Here is a 17,327-nt window from a genome sequence, read left to right as displayed (position 1 = left end):
TCCCCCCTTAATGTAATTTACTTTGTGAAATAGTGCTAGGTGACTGTGACACCACATGAGATAATTTGTTTGTTCTTTTCTGTGCTCTAAATATATTGTTAATTTCTAGTCAAATTACTAAAGTTTAAGTTACTAATTGCATGAAAAATATGTTTATCAAAATTAAATATTTCACTCAGCTTTATATTGGTATGATCCCTACCCAGCTGCAAACATAAGCTGGTTTATTAACCAATGGAAAATTCCAAAACAACATTACATGAAACCCAGCCTAGGGCTTGACTGCTCCTAAGGTTCCTTAATGCAAGACCTATCTGACCCAGACCTTAGATTCCAACTTCCTATTCAGAGTGGAGTCTAATGAGCCACACCTTCCCAATGAGTCATCAATAATTAACCTGCAGCAGCTCCCTGCAAGGCTACACATCTCCTAAGACAGTAACAGGAGAAACAAATTTGATACTCAATTTGAGTTTTCAGGCTTGTATTTTTGGGATGGGTTTTTACCTCATCTGTGCACCTATTGAGTGCCAGGATGCAAATGGGCTTGCACTAGCCCACTGCTGAAAGCCCTTTCCCCAGCCTCAGGGGAAGAGCTACTGAGCCCCAGGTTCAAATAATTACGGGGAACAACAAATTAAAAAAACAGGAATAGGTGTGAGGGCCACAAGGTCATAGGGAGGACACCAAGCAGAGAACCTGGATAGTGCCCACTGCTCCTCAAAAGGTGTCTAGGGAGCCAGCAGATGCGGTCCAGAGGAATTCTGCCCGGACTCATGATCAAGTGGAGAAACAGAAATAGGTCCCACAGTTGCAGAGCACCACCCCATCCCAGCATCCTGCTCCTGGTGTTATAGATGGATACCATGGCCAGTGCCAGGAGGAGGCTGATGAGGAGGACTCACAACTTCGTGGGGCCACAAATGGGGTGTACATAAATGAAGAGGTGTGGGGAAAGGTGTAGCCAGAACCTTCTTCTAAGGTTCTGGAGGATCTGGAAAAGGGACTGCAATCTGGCACACTCCAGGTAGATGTGCGCCAGGGTCTCCCTGACACCGCAGAAGGAGCAGGTGTTGGGTGGGGGGGGGGCAGAGGGGCATGAACTGCAACAGGTACCTCATCTGTGCAGCGGGGGAAGCAGATCTGTCAGCCACTGTGCAAGAGGCTAGGTTCCCTATTTAAGAACACAACCAAGTCAGAATCCTTTTAAAGCTGAAAAAGAATTAAGTCGATAATTAACTTTCCCTAATTAAAGCCATCTGCACACCTTAGCATAATGTTTTCTTTGAGCTGGACTTTCTCCTTTTAAATTTAGAAGGAGTGAAAATAATGAATCTGAATAGTCAGAAGAGAGAATTTGTCTGATACCTAACTCCCATCTCCCTTATCCAGGCCCACCATTCTTACATTGGTATTTTAAAGGCGAAGAAACCCCCAGGGTTTTAATAATTACTTATAAATCAAAAGCAAAATTGTTTTTAAAGGCTTACTGAGGTATCATAATATGTGGTACCTTTCTACTGAAGACAATGCGTGCAAAGGCCCTGTACATCTAGCTTGAAATATCTGAGGCTGATTTCTTTGAGGTATACGATTTTCTACCTTATTGACCAATAAGTCAATGTTCTTATTTGATGAGCTTTGATCTTCCCTGTAGGATTTTGCTTTTGTACTTTGTCTCTTTAACACAATATTTTAACCATCTAGCAATCAATGCTTCAAACACATTTTTCCTTTAAGTGGGAGATAATATAGAACAAACTTAACTGCCGTGTAGGTAGACTGGAGCTATTTCCAGGTATATCTTAACAGCTCAGTGTACAACATCCAGTGAGTGCCACAGTCTTTCCTAGAGGTGTGTAGTTTGGTTTAAAATGAAGAGAAAAGTGTCTTCAGAGATCTGTGAAAAGCCACCTTCCCTTTTGACATGAAACCTGGGCCAAGACAAAGCACCATCTTGTCAGTGTGAAACGTACAGTGACCAAGATTCTATTGACAGTGCCTCTGGCTCAGACCGTGTTTGCAGATGTGATGGCCACCTAGCCACACACTATAGTGCAGTGTACCTTTAAATAAATATAGAGCAAGATAAAAAAAACTAGCAAGATACAATATGTAATGGGGCAGTACAAACGTTGACAGTCAAATGAACTGTTTGGTATCCAAAAGTAATTATTAATAGGAGGCAAAGCGACCTACTGTTTAGTGCAGGAGACCAGGAGTCAGGATTCTATTCTCTACTGCCATCTGCTAGCTGCAGGGCCTTGGGAAAGTCACTTTATTTCCCTGTATCCCAGTTTTAACTCCACCTACTAATAAGAATAATACCTTCCTCCTGAGATGTTATGTGCTGTAATGAATTAACGTTTGCAACATGCTTAGAGATATAAATGAAAGGAACAGAAGTGCACATTTGGGAGTGTTAAATATGACTATACTAAGCAGCTGGATATATAAAGCCTTCGAGCCACATTGACCTGCATGACTGTGCCTCCCTTCCAACATTTTCCAGTGGTTCCAGCAGTAGAGTAAAATTAACCTATTTTTCAGCAGCACCAGTGAGAACCGGATTGACAGTGATTAAAACAATACAATTTTGGTTAATTTCACTCTAATGCTGGTACCACTGGAAAATGCTGGAGGGAAGCAGTCATGCAGATCAATTGTTCTCTGTTGCAGTGGATAGTACAAGGGAGGATAGCAAGTGAAATAAAGACGGCTTAGAGAGAAGGATAGACCTACTACCATAATTAGCATTCACAACAATACTGACATAAAATTCACTAAAAAAGTATCAGAGTAAGATTAACAGACATTCTCTTCCGAGTTTCCTGCCTCCTTGTTTACCAAGCCTCCTTTTCAAGCGCAATGCCTAGTTACCCAGTGAGATAAGATCTACAGAGCCGACAGTAGGCAAAACAGCAAATCAGAATAAATCTTCCTCCCCACCTTCATATATTTGGCATGCAACCCTGCCACTTGAAAGACAAAACTGTATGTTTTTATACATACATACAAAAAAAGAAATTCATGCATGCAAAACTTTTAAAAGATTTAGGTTGCACAGCCAAGCACTTGAAAGTTAAGAAGTGCCAGAACTTAGCTTACCCATGCAACCTTGACTGACTCACTTGTGCGTATGCTATACTCTTGAATGACATAACCACGTACTATCTTTTCCACAGCTCCTCTACATCATTCATTGCACAGAATGGATAGTGCTCAGGTAATGAGGTGGTGGTTCAATAGTTGTATGCTATTCGTGGCTACTGCCTTATTTGTTACACAACATCCAAAGCTTGCAGCGAATACGCTATTAATAATTTGCTGCTGGTTTTTTCGAGGGTGCTTATCATGATAGTATTAGAGTGGCTTACGAACATTAATCAGTTAGCTCCACTGTGAGATGAGGGTTTTGTCATCCTTGTGTTAAAGATTAAGAAAATGAAACAAACATGCCTGAGGGGGGACAGTGAATTAGCAGCAGAATCAGGATTAGAATTTAGGACCACCTGACTCCCAACCCTGTGGCCATGCCTCCAGACCATGCTGCCTTACTGCCAGAGGGGCTGAGCATCCATAGCTCCCACCAGCTCCAATTGCGGCTATGTGTGTTCAGCACTTCTGATCATCAGGCTCCAGGTCTCTCATTGGGAACCCAGAAAATGAAGAACACACAGTCAATGGCCACTTTGAACGTTTTGATTGAAGTGTCTTGCTCAGTACCACACAGGAGAAGCAAGGGATAGGCACTGGGTCTGGGTCTGGGTTCAGGTACCTTGGCCCAGCACATGCTCTCTCCCTACCCCCCGCCCCCCCCTCAAAGGAAGTCAGGGGAGCTCTTTTTTCCTGTGTGGTGCTCTTGAGGGAAGGGAAGAGCTACATGGTCAATGTGTTGGGCATGAGGAGTGGGGAATGTCAGGAGGAATCTGGCCTGGTCTCTACCTCCTGGAGAGATGGACAGCTCCTGACATTCCCATTGCAGTGCGGATGTTGCTGCTGCTTTGGCAGTAGCCTGGGCCCAGCCTTAGATTAGATCATTCATATTCGGTTGCTATTTTTGGCATGCTGCCAAAATTTTGCTGACAACACTCATGACAGAAGGGAGGTGGCAATTTACAAAAGTTTGTATCTCAGCCAGACTGGAATGGAATTTCATAGGGCAAAGAAAAAGCATTCTCCTTTTTGAATTTCAAATACTTGCTGCAAACAATGGTCATAGAGCATCTCTAGAAAAGGTCAGATGAAACTTTTATAATGGAAACACCAAAATATAAGTATTGCTACCCAGCTCTTGCTATACTTTTTATTTTATTTTATTATCTAGAATGGCCTATGCTGGTCTTCATAAAGTTGTAACAAATTTACCTCCAGCTTCTTTCTTCACAGGTCTCCTCTTCCCTTCTGGTTACAAAGCAGGATCCCTCTCTTTCTGTTAATGGTGGATAAGAGGACTCCACTCCATATAAGAGCACAGGAAGTTGGGCAGGCAAGATAAAGCAAGTGTGCTAGCCTGAATGCTGGAACACTTTGATAATTCTGCTCTTTGATATCTGAGAGTTTTGTTTGGCTGAGGGGTTGTAGACCTTTTAGTTAATTGCTTGATGAAGGAGCTACAGGATAGGAGCACTTGCTGGCTTGGATGGGGAAAGAGGAAGAGAAAGAGAAACACTATTGCCTTTGTCCAAATGAAAGTCCCATCAGAACCACTGATGCTGCTCCTCCACCATCCAAGCCCGCAAAAGGCTCCAAGCCTGAAGCCTTCCCTGGGGCCATCTAGCACTATTGACACTTTGCTTCCCCTTACTGTCACAGCCCCTGGAAACTCTTACCATCCCCCATTCAATAAGTTATAGAAATTGTTCAACATCCCATGACTTCTATGCCTATAATGGTGCTAATGATCAGCAAGATACTGTGCGAGTTAGAGCAATCAGTGGCTTAATAACATTTGCACACTTTTCTTAAAATAAGTAAATACAAAAAAGATGATCATTTATTATTTGATGCATGGAGCTCACTCCTGCTTACTCTGCCCCTTCGAGCCCTTTTCCATCTTGTGCTCCAGCCCCACACCAGACAAAACTCCGACTACATAACAAGTTAGTTGTGTTGATTTATTCAGCTTTTCAATAAGTTACAAAACAGGTACGTCATGTTCCACCTTAAATCAAAGTCAAGAATGAACAATTCACAATTAATTCAAAACAAATATAACATTAACTTGAGAAATTGCTCCTGTGGGGAATTCCAGGACTAATGCAATCTCATTACATAAAGAAGACCAAAAAAATCACCAAAACCCACACAATATCTGAACAGATGAAAAGTACTTACTTACCTCAAGTTCTTTTTTAAGTCTCTCCTCTCGTTCAGTGCTGTATTCAAGTTCACTGGTCTTTCGCCGCAGAATCTCAGTGCAGTCATTATGTTCCAACTCCAGATCCTGTATTTTCTTGTGCATATTCTGCAGTGCATTGTTCCGCTCCTGAAAACCATGTGCATTTTACTAAAATACTTTATTTCAGTAAGCATAATCAACAAAAAGAAGTACCATAGGATGCAGAGATTGATGGATAGATTCACTTCCAAATTCTGCCAGCTGGAGTCTCTGTACAGGCCCGGGATGGACAAGAAGTCTGCCTGAAGCAGAGGATCGAGGATACCAGTGATGCAAACTGCCACAAAAACCTCTGCTCCACCTGGGGGTCTGGAGATGATCACCACTGTCCAAAAAGTGGTGCTAGTAAAGAAAGGCCTGGACAGGGCATCTGGAAGAGGGCTAATAAAGCACATCACCAAGGTAGATTCAAATGGTGGCGCTCCTATAGAATCCCAGCTATAAGTTAAAGTGTGACTCTACTCTGAAAAGTTACTGTAAAAGGTTTCATGTTTGTCTTTCACTGGCTCAAGCTCAAATTTGCTCAGCTTACAAGTAAAAAGTGTGACAGACTGACAATACCCTGGACAAACCTTATGGAATTAAGATAAACTTTACTGAATTAGGTTTAATACCTTTGGGGTCCATTGCATTAAAAATACAATTATTTGTGTATTATTGTAGGATTGTTTATAACTTTTCCAGGGAGGTGACTAATGTAAATGTTAGGAATTTCAAATAACTGTTCAGGACAGTATGTGTGAAGTGGGTTTCCTAAGAGGTGGTTGGAAGACTGTTTGAAGGTAAGTCCTGGGGACAGACCCATTGTGTACTAGTTACCTACTACTGGAAATTCCAGATCAAAGAACCCTAAACTGTATAAAGGATGCACTAAACTTTGTGCTTGTTCTGGGCTGAAGCTCTGATGAACTTGGAACCACAAGGAATCCTGTTCGGTGGGGTTTTGAAAGATTGCTCCTGCCAGAGCCCATGTTGGGGTTAGGGTGATATTTGGTAAGCTTATTAGCATGCACATAGGCTCTTTTATTGTTTTTAAGGTTTTCTCTGTAGTGCTTTTTACCTTATGAATAAAACAGGCTTGCACAAGAAGTGCTGTGTGGCACCTTACTCCATTATTAGTCCCTGAAGAGAGAGTAAGCAGGTCTACTTGGGCAGTCTCTTGCTGGGATATCACAGTATAGCAGGAGCCTAGAAGTACCCTGGTCTGAAGAGACTGAGATACGGCTCCACTCAAGAGTGATGGCCAGGAGAACATGAAGCCTAGAGTGAGTGCCCTTGCTGGACCATAGAGGGGGAATATAGGTGCAGTTGCCTTGAACTCTGACAATTTTTTTTTTTAAACTTCAGGCCCTGAAAATTCACTATGGGATCTGAAAGTCAGGCTGGGCTCTTTCCTTCTCGCACATCACCCATGATAAAAGGTTCTGAGGGCAAAATTATTTCCTCATTTATTCCTGTGCGTTCTTCACTGGTTTGCACAAGTAGAACCGATTAGAATCTAGTAAATAATTTGGTTAATGATGGATAAAAAGGAACAGACTCCAGCTTTGTCTCCTATAGTTGTTTTGCCTTTCCAGGGCTAACAGAGTGAAGAGCACCAAAGTTTATTTTGTCACTAAAGTCAAGAAATACAATTCTGAGTAAACCAGGATCAAATGTGTCAGGTAATACAGTACCATTTTTTTCAAAGTGACTCTTCAAAGTAGATTCACATTTTAAACCCTCCCTCTGTGGAACATCAGGGAGCATGGCAGCGTAAATATCACTTTACTTTCTACCATTTGTTCCTGCTCCACAACTTGGGTGGGAAGTACAGTTCAAGACCCAACTTTGTACTAGAACACCTAAAAACAAAACCCTTGTGCGCTTTCATATTTTCTGGAGAACAGTTTCAGATCTGGAAGTTATTATAAAGATAAATAACTATGGCATATTACAATCAATTTAGAAAACTGATTATTGCACATTAGATCTGAAAGTGTGCACAGCACACTGCTGTGTTACTTCAGCTAAGAGTGACCTCTGTCCCTGTTTATTGCTGTAATTTAACTGTCCTATATAAGGTTTTCTCCTTCATTAATTTCTAAAGCTGTTTTGTAACATAAACACATATAGCTCCTCTGTGAGAAAAGGACTGAGTGGCTAATTTGCTTTACAATGATTCAGCTGCAAGTTCGAGATATTTAAAAATGTGCTTAGTATCTGTAAATCAGCGAAGTTTTTGTTACATCCCTGTTTCTCAGCTGACATGTAATAAGCTCAAGATGGGTTAAGAAGGATTTGTTGTGGAATCATGGTCAGAATCAATCTTTAGAAAGAAGATAAAATTGGCTTTTTGCCTGTCTGTGTTGCTGTGCTGAGCTGCTGCACTGCCTCCCCAAGTCTTTATTCTCCTACCCCTGCCATCAGCTTCTCCACTGGTGCAGAGAGTTTGACTTACACTCTCAGCACACAGAGCTTTTCTTCAGCCAACACCTAAAGAGGTCCCTCCTTTCAGCTCCTCTCTCCTCTCACGGCCCAGTGTCCAGAGTGGCGGCTCCTTTTTAGGTCTCAGGGCCAACTTCTCTGCAAGCTCCCTAACCCTAGGTAAGACTGAGAAACTTGGCTGGCTGGCTAGAGATGCTGCAAAGTGGGAGGGGAAAAAAAGGGAACCAAAAAAGTTGAAGTCATCACGTTTTATGAAATATCACAAAATATGTAATACAACACAGCACCAGACAAATGCACAAAATAATAATGCTGTGTTGAATACTTGTGATACTGTAACAGGAAAAGAAGACAAACTGATTAGAATAAGGAAGTAGTGGTTTTTGTCTTTTCTGCCTCTTTTTATTTATTTATTTCTTTTTTCAGAAATTTAGGAAGGATTCTGGGGATATGGGGCCATGAGCTAGTAAAAGGTGAGATACCTGTGCCAAAATAGCTGCCTAATCTGCACTATTCATTCTCCATACATATTCTTCTTTCTCAAAACAGACTTCAGGTATTGAAAGCAGTAAAAATGTAATGGCTAACTTCATCCAGGTATAACAAACAGTTTGCCCTTTTACAAAAGAGTCTAAAAGTTGCAGAATTTATTCTCTTGCTTAATTTCCTTATTTCCAGCTGTTATTCTATTAGGAATGTGCTGTTTTCCCAAGTGCCTTTGCTTTCATGGCTTTTATGTTCATGCATTTCTTCTTTAGCTATTTGCTCTTGAAGAGATTATTCAAACTTACTGAAGATGCTATCGATAATTTACTCCCACCATTAAAATCAACACCACACCACACCCAAAAAAGATATATTGTTATTTCAATATACAAACTGAATAAACTTGGTCAAGAAAAAAAAATCACTCGTTAAATATTGTTTCAGCATCCCCAAAGTCTGCTATATATTTGTTATTCTGACAACCACTTTATTAGCATGACAGAGACGGAACAGTTTCTACCAAACTATCTAAGATTTAAATCAATTTAAATTTCAATCAAATGAAACATACACACATTTCTAACCCAGTATCATTCAGAACACAATCTTTTGCACACATTCTAAGACAGATCCAATCTCCCAGGTAGAGGGGAATTCTCAAACTGTGTAAAGCTTGCAAAGCCAGATCCTATGTCTACCCCCTCTCCCTGCCGGCTTACGGGGCATAGTTAAGGGAACTAAGCAGGGAGCAAAGACACAGGTGGCGGGCTCTTCCTTCTTTAGGGCTCCTGATCAGCTGTTCTATGCTATTGTACATTTGGGCTGGGGCAGCCTGAGAATCAGGGAGCTGTAACCAGCTTCCTGATGATACTCCCTAATCTCCTTTCCTCCTGTGCCAGGATAAGCTTGGAGCAAGAGAGAGAATTCCGCACACGGTCTGAATGCTGACTTTTTTTTTTTAAAATGGCCTTTTAAGACAGCAACAAGTGGATCATGTTGACCTAATAGGTAGCTAGCTGGGCTGACTACAGTTAGACATTTTACAATTTTTCTGTCTACTCTGGGATACTCAGTTATATATTTAGTAAGACTAAGATAAGAGTATTCCAAAATTTGAAATCATTCCCTATGTGGTGTGTTTCTAAATCCCAGCGGATAGGGTTGGAAAGAAAAAAGAAATTCTACTGGAAACTAATTCAACCGTTTTTATAAACATTGTCTCCACAGGCTGTAAATAATTCAGTTTTCTGGAGATTTTGAGTAGGAATACTTTTCTGTTTAGAAACTATTTGAACTATTTTACAAAACAGTCTATGTGAACTATAAATAATTAAAGTTTATAGTACTATAAATTAACCAAACTGTCATTGTTTAAATTTCCATGTATGGTGGATGAACCGAACTAAACCACCACTGGGATCATTATTAACCTAGCTGCAGACACTCAGCAGTTCTGTGGAGTTACATCTACAGAACCCACAAAAGAATCACTGGTGATAAAAGACCATCCAAGTAATGAGTCCCCAACATCCCGAGAACATAGTTAAGCGGAACTCTCAAGAGTGCCAGAAAGAATAGCTGTAGTTTGGTGGACAGCTCTAAGCTTTTCCATAACTAGTATCAGAAGCAAAAAATAAATCCAGTGATTTAGATTGAGGATCTTTTGAGACAATTTGTCAAAATGGTTTTCTGTGTAGAAAATAGCAAGACTTGCAATAAACCCTTCTGTCCATTTACTCCAATTCAACACCATCAGAAGAGAAAAAAGTAAAAAAGTAAAAAAAACTAATAAATATAAATTACCAGAGAGCCATGCATTTGGTCTTCAAATTCTGCTACTACTGCTATGCCTATACATTTGTTCTTAGAAATTACTAATAATTGGGCATCTCCAAAGTTGGGAGGAGGGAGTGAGAGAGAACTAGTCACACAAATACTTAGTAGAAAGTGAAGTCCAACAAGACCTTGCCCTTGTGCAATGGCTGAAGAAACACAAACCCTTTGTTAAAGCTTAAAATGCATTTCCTGGATGTTTTAGAAATCTCAGTAAAAATAAATCAATAAATTAAAAGCCACAAGAATGTAACAGAGCCATAATATTGTTATCATGAGCTATCCAATGCTATCTGAAAGACTGAGATGCACAAAAATTTAGTGAGCTACTAACAACCAAAAATAGGTTTATTTTCTCTTTCAGTTAGGTTATTCACAGGCAGCATACCATGGTTTGGTGTCCCATGGAAAGATGACCACTAGTGTAAAGTGTATGTGACAAAGTATGGGAAATTGGGACAATGCATTATGACACTGCTAAAAATAAACCAAACACTAACCTAGAGAAAGTTTGAGCTAAAATCCTATTTTCTACTCTTGTGACACTGAAGTTAACAACTGCATGTTTATCAGTATGTTGGGATATGCTTTCTGGAGAATTTAATGAGAAATGGAAGAAAGCTGATTTCTGAATTTGTGTTGGGTCTACATTAGCCGTGCATAAACTAATAGATATGGTATTATCTTCACTGTGGGGAAGACAATGATATTGCTCTCTTTGAACAAACATCCCGTGTATTCACAAAATAAAACAGAGAACGCTAAGGAGGAGGGAAGTTTGATGGAAAGTTCAACTACAGTGTTATTTTAAGAACATTCTCTAGTGCAAGAGCTATATAAGTATAGTTAACATTTTTATTCACGCATTATGGAGTTGATCCTGATGTGTACTGAACTCTCCTGCAAGTTCCCTTTGAAGTTAGTGGGAGTTCAGGCCTCTTAGGAGGGCTCCACATCTTGCAGAATTAACTCCTGAATGAGCAACATAAAATGGTATCATGTTATACCAATATACTCAGTGCACTCAAAAGGTACAAAGATCACTGCCTTTAACTTTGTAAGAGGGGTAGGCATGCTTACACAATTGCATTTCATGCTGCATGTTATTTTTATAAAAATATTAAAGTAGAGAAACTTTTTTTTTTTAAATCAGTTTTAATAAAATGCTTTCACAAACATGTAGCTTAAAAAAAAACTGCAGTGTTTACTGGGAAAGTATTATTTTCTAGGTTAACCACAAGGTGATGCTATTATACTTATTACTGAATTTATGTTTCTTAGTTATAAAGCAGCTGGCGTTCTCAGCACACTAGGGAGAGCCACACTGCAGTATGTTAGAAAGCAGATTATTCTCCCTCTGTCTGCTAAAGATGCACTTCAATAGATTAAGCAGGATTCATTTCTATATCCTGCTATGGACATGAACTCCAAGCCTGTCTTCAAGAGTGTATGCACTACATTGTTCCTCTAACTTTCAATATACAGATCAAGACCACATTTTTAAAAGGAACCTCAATTTGTCCTTCAATTTCACACCCCAATATAACCGAATACACAAACAGAAAGTAAAGGTGGTAATGGGACTCAAAATACAGGGAGTGATTTTCCCTGCTCCATTCCCCTATGCATTGCTCCTGAAGTCATAGCACAAAATCTGATCCAGGATCTAAATTTAAACCATTTACCTAAAAGAATTTAGGGGGGGTTTGGTAAATTTAAAAAAACCTCACATACACTTGTGGACTTATTTACAAAGGGTGGTATGGGTCGATAATCATGTTTTAAAGTTCCGCAGGAGGAGATTCAGCATTTTTAATACAGTTAGCGGGGTAGAATAACTAAAGTTTCATTATGGGGTGTTTCATCCAGCATTTGTCTAATGTGACTACTCAGACTGGCTATGCAGTCCTCCTATTTGTTGAACCAAAACTATTCTTAATACACCTTCTGATACAAATAGGGGCATAGTAATTGTTCCATGGGGCACTGCAGGCATCTATTAAGTGTATAATATAATGTGCAACTAAATATCACTGTTATAAATAAATCTTTCAAAATAGGAGTCTGGAGATTCAGAGGATCAGTGATTTAGTGAGATGACTGAGCTTTTCACCACTTTCAGTTTAACCAAGATGTATTCAGCCCAGGTCAGCAGTGACCAAGACTTATCTGAAGGCCTTTCAGAGGCCTATGCAAAATAATTTTAATGGTCAGAGACAAATGTCCACTTCAGAGTCAACCACACAACTGGCACACTCGTTGACAGTTTCAGAAGAATGGCCTGAGTTCAAATGGAGATGAAAAATTAACTTCCTTCTCTCTAAAGGGGAAGACCCACTGTAATGGGTCTGTGGACTTCTCCCTGCACAGAAGAAAGGGACATTGATTAAAAAAGATATTGTTGGCCATTCTGTACCTGCTCTGTGGATAAATACTGTACTTCAATCTCCAGGGATCAAATAGGCCAACACCTTTTACAATTACTACATTAACAAGATTTGAAAAATCAACAAAAGGCCTTGAAAGCTATAAAATGATTTCCTTATTAATAAAATAAATTAAGTGGTGATATTATGCTTGGCTTTGGACATAATAGGCATTTTTTTTTTACTTAGTGCTTTACTATAAATAAAATACCTGCAACATAAACTGGAACTCTCTTCTTTCTGCTTCACACTGCTCTAACTGAAATCTAAATTCCTTTAATGCTGTCTCCCTGATTTGCGGTTCCATCATATTCATCTGTTCCTTATGACGCTCCAGAGTCTCCTTGATGTAGACAGTGCTTTATTACTAAAAACTCATAAAAAGTTACAAAATCCTATTTAAAAGTGTTACATATAATATCAAATTTACTGTGCCTCGAGAGAATCATTTAATCGTTGCTGTCTAGCCTTACAGACATGTAGACCTTGGCTGAAAGTGAATTTAAAAATTAACTTCCATGACTAGTGTCCCACTGGTGGCAGAACGAGTAGGTTTGCCAGGATTGGGATTTAGCTTCTAGGCTACCTAAAGCCAAGAATGCTTCACATTACTTCTGAGAGCCCTCTACAGCCAGCTTAGGCATGGAGTTGATTAGATTGGAAGAAACCACATCCAACTGTCCTCACCAAAATGTGAAGTCTTAAAGGGAGAAATAAAAGAGGAAAATTGGAACATCCAAGAATCTCCCCCCTTGTCTAAATACATGAAGATGGGTTTGTAAAGAGAGATCTGCTCTTTTTCTCTATGCCTATGCTATGTTTGTCAACAGTCACTTCTCTTCACAAGAACCCGTGTGTCTCCTTTTCTTAAAAGCATAAAAAACATTTAAGTATTCAAATATAAATAGCATTTGAGGGGAAAGGATCTAATATGTCTGTAAAAGTCAGTTTTATTTAATTTGGGACCACAAACACTAAAATGCCTTAATCATCAGGTATGTCTACACTTGAGCTGGGATGTGTGATTTCGCCAAGCTGTTACCTGTGTTACTCCATCTACTCTGCTATTTTTAGTGCACTAGCTTGAGAAGAGCTAGTGCTGGTATATCTACACAACCTGGGACTCACAGCTCCAGTTCAAATGTTGATGTACCCTGTTGCACAGTTATTGCAAGATGTCACCACAGGGCACAATAAAGTTGTTTAGGTGCCTTAGCAGTGCATTTTCATACTTTAATCTGTTTGGATATCTGTAAAGCATAACCTTAATTTTAATTTCCTGGGTTTGTAGTGCTTGGGTATGGAATAATTATATCCTTATTAAGTTTTTTTTACCCTTATATTGCTTCTACATACTCACAACCTAACTCCATTTTAACTTTTTTTTTTGTTTGGAATACAAATTAACACAAAAACACTTATTTGAAGAGCAACCTGCAACTGCAAAACAAGAAGCCACCACCTCACAATCTGTCATGATAAACTAGGCAATTTTGCCAAACGGCAGGAAATTTGGACACCAGCAGTTCAGCACCACTTGCAGAAATGCTAGCATAGACAAAGCACCGAAAGTCATCAGTGTTTTAACTACGTCATCCTGCTCTGAGTGTTTAGAACACGAGCAACTAACTAGGGCCCTGTCTACACTAGTGTTTCTACTGTAAGCACCAGTGGAGCACCTCACCATTTGTCTTTCACACAGGCCATATACAAAATTTGTTTTAATAAGTAACTTTGTAGACTTTTTTATATAAGAATCAGCGACTTGAGTTGTATATTGTTACAGTATAATCCTCAAAAGGAAGGATTGTACTTTTGTAAGCCTATGCTTACATAGCCATGCTATCCATGGAATTGTAAGCCTATGCTTAAATTGTTCACAATCCATAGAGCATTCTCTGAAATTTTTCTTTTGTTCAGAAAAAAATATTCACACACAAATAGAAGTCCAGACATCACTATGTCACTCCATTCATTATTACTTGTATTTAAACATTATACCTGTATAACGTTTTCCAGTTTAGTCCTCTCCTTCAGAAGTAATTCAGATTCACTATTACAGGTCTTGAGGATATTATCTTTCTCATCTAAATCACTTGCAAGTCTTTGCTGCTGTTCTTTCCAATTCTGCTGTGAAATATGAAACACTTTCTCGGTCTCAGCCAATTTCTGTTGAAGCTCTGCATTCATTGCTATTATTTAAGAGAGAAACATCATCTGTTTGGTTAATTTAAAAAAAAGGTAAAGTCAGTGTTAGCTGTCCTATGTATTCTGATCCTTTAAGCATATAACAGAAGGGGTTAGAACCATTAAAATATTAATGATTGTGGAGCTGTAGATTACTTTTGATCTATACTGCAGCAATAATATCAATATTTTGCATTTCTGTACATCCTTCCTACAGAGATCTCAAAATGCTTTCCAGACTAATAAATTGAGTCTCACAACACCTTTATGAATAGTTAGGAATTACGTCCATTTGTAAAATGGAGAGACTGAAACAAGGAATGGTTAACATCAGATTTCCATATAGTTCATTGCCCTTGGCCAACTAATTTCCAAGTTTTGTTTTGGTTATCACTTATACACAGATATAACTTTTTGTATCTCCTTCACTGTGTCTTTTTACTTGGTTTTCTTTCTTCAGCTTCAACTCCTGTCTTCACCTTAACTTCTTTCAACCTAATTCAATACTGAGAGTCTGCTAACAGATAAAAGCAACCTTCGACAAAAGCTCTACCAACCACATCTCCCTTCTAAAGTCAAATTAAATGCCATCTAGAACCTAGGAACTAAATTAAACCTAAACTAAGATAGGAACTAAACCACATCTGCCTTTTGTCACGTGCATATCTGGAACCCTGCCCTTATCCAATACTCTATCACTCTTCTTTTCAACCATGGTTCATACTACAATCTCATCCAGTCTCCAACTACTGTAATTCCCAGCTCTCTAAAGATCACTATGTCCGAAAGTGGGAACAGTCTCTGTATCCACAAATCTTAGTTTCTAATTTAGTTCAAAATCCAGCATAAAAAGTAATCAAAGGTTTAATTCCCTAATCTCAACACCCTTTTCTAACAATGCAACATACTCTCTGAAGACCAGGCTTCCTTCTGCCTCTTTCCCCCCCTCCACATTGGCTATAATAGATCTCTCTCCCTCACTGTCTTCCTATAATTGTGAACAGACTCTTTATACTTCACTTGATTTCTTCAAATCACATCACAACACCCAACCCTTCTACCTGACTAATTCTTAACTCTTTTTTTTTTTTTTTTTTTAAAGTCCTAAATTATTCTGTGCTTCCTTGTGTGTCCCATATGTAGTCTTCCCTCTCCTAATTTAGCCTCATTAAAAATCCTCTTATTCTGTAGGAAACATTTAGACTCCAACCCTATAGCTGCATGCAAGAGAGTGGGCCCCTTTACATGCACCCAAAGCCCCAATGACTTCAGTGATGATTCACACTGGGGTATATATGTACAGGAGATATCGAAGATCCTGAAATATAAGTTAGACTGGACAGAAAAGGGTTATCTTTTCTGAAGATACTCGTAGTTAAAGGGAATTCAACCTACATGATAGGAAATCCCAAGCAAGTCAGGAAAGTATATTATAGAGTCAAGATTGTATGTATGTGTGTGTGCGCTCCTGCGCTAAACTAAAGATGCTGTCAGCGTTGTCTATTGAAACACATGTCACTATTACTATTTTATGTATATGGCTGATCAGCTATGAAGCAGTGATGTATTTTTTTCAGAAGCGGATTTCATATGAAGCTAACTGCATTATTTCAGTTCCTCATTTTACCTTATCCACAGCACGGTACTGAGAGTTAACTGAGCACAACTTTCAAATACAGAGATCTTCACAAGTTTCTCTTTTTCACTCCCTTTCCACTTTCTTCTAAATTTTAAAAATGCAAAATAAAAGACTTTCTATAAAAGGTTAAAGAAACAAAGGATAAACTAAGGGTGAAAGATAATTAATGGCACAAACCAAAGGTTGCCCAAGGAGAGCGGCGACTCCATAGGAAAGATTGGAAAAGACTGGAAGCTCACAGAGGGGCCCATCCAACAAAGCATTAAACCTCTGAGACAGGGACCATTAAAGCAGCAAGCAATCAAGAAAAGACTGGAAAAGGCTCCAAGCCATTGGAGAGAATGAATGTTAAGCTATAAACTGATAAAGAACAGAGAAGCAGCATAATCGTGATTTGACTCTTTTTGTCAGCTAATTAGTTCCTTAAACTAGGAAATAAGTCACAAACCAAGATTTTGACAGCTGGCATTTTAGGTAAATTGTGGCTTGCAATGTTCAGTGATTAAATAGGAGATGCTTAAAAGCTGATAGCTAAAAGAATGCTATAATTAGTAGGTATAGGAAGGAACATAGAGAACTTTTCTATAAATAGGAAACTAACAACTGAGTCTCTAGCCTGCAGTGTTTAATGATGGCTTGCAAAAGAAACCATATTGAATTTGTGCCTCCCTCCCACCCCCCTTCTTCTTACAATGTATACGGCACCCCTGAAAGCCAAAAGGGATTTTAATTATTTAAAGGGAGTAGAAAGATAACTTGGCTGGTATTTCTAAGGTAATTGCCATGTAAAAAACTAGTGCTCCCTGATATGTACATTGTCTTTCTTGGAAGACTCAAAAATATGTGTTAAGAGCATTCTAGGCCCTTAGTTGAATGAACAGGGTTGTTGAATCCTTAACACAGACATATTTTATCCTAACTTTTTTTT

General features: G+C 39.1%; 1 protein-coding gene across 4 annotated transcripts in view; it reads right to left on the bottom strand.

The window, feature by feature from the left end:
• CCDC171 (coiled-coil domain containing 171) overlaps positions 1 to 17,327 on the bottom strand; it is a 189,762-nt gene that overhangs the window by 156,145 nt on the left and 16,290 nt on the right. For 3 of the 4 annotated variants that reach the window (XM_067553117.1, XM_067553118.1, XM_067553120.1), the window contains exons 6-8: positions 14,575 to 14,765; positions 12,785 to 12,916; positions 5,342 to 5,488 (exon numbers count right to left, since the gene is read on the bottom strand). In XM_067553117.1, the coding sequence (XP_067409218.1) occupies positions 5,342 to 5,488; positions 12,785 to 12,916; positions 14,575 to 14,765 (470 nt within the window). The remainder of the gene's footprint in view (positions 1 to 5,341; positions 5,489 to 12,784; positions 12,917 to 14,574; positions 14,766 to 17,327) is intronic. The other variant, XM_067553119.1, reaches the window with a different exon arrangement.

The sequence above is a fragment of the Emydura macquarii genome, unplaced genomic scaffold, assembly GCF_026122565.2.
Source record: "Emydura macquarii macquarii isolate MOO-44397 ecotype Brisbane River unplaced genomic scaffold, CSIRO-AGI_Emac_v2 contig_1451, whole genome shotgun sequence".
In the NCBI taxonomy this organism is placed as follows: Eukaryota; Metazoa; Chordata; order Testudines; family Chelidae; genus Emydura; species Emydura macquarii.
This window is presented reverse-complemented; position numbering and strand designations above follow the sequence as displayed.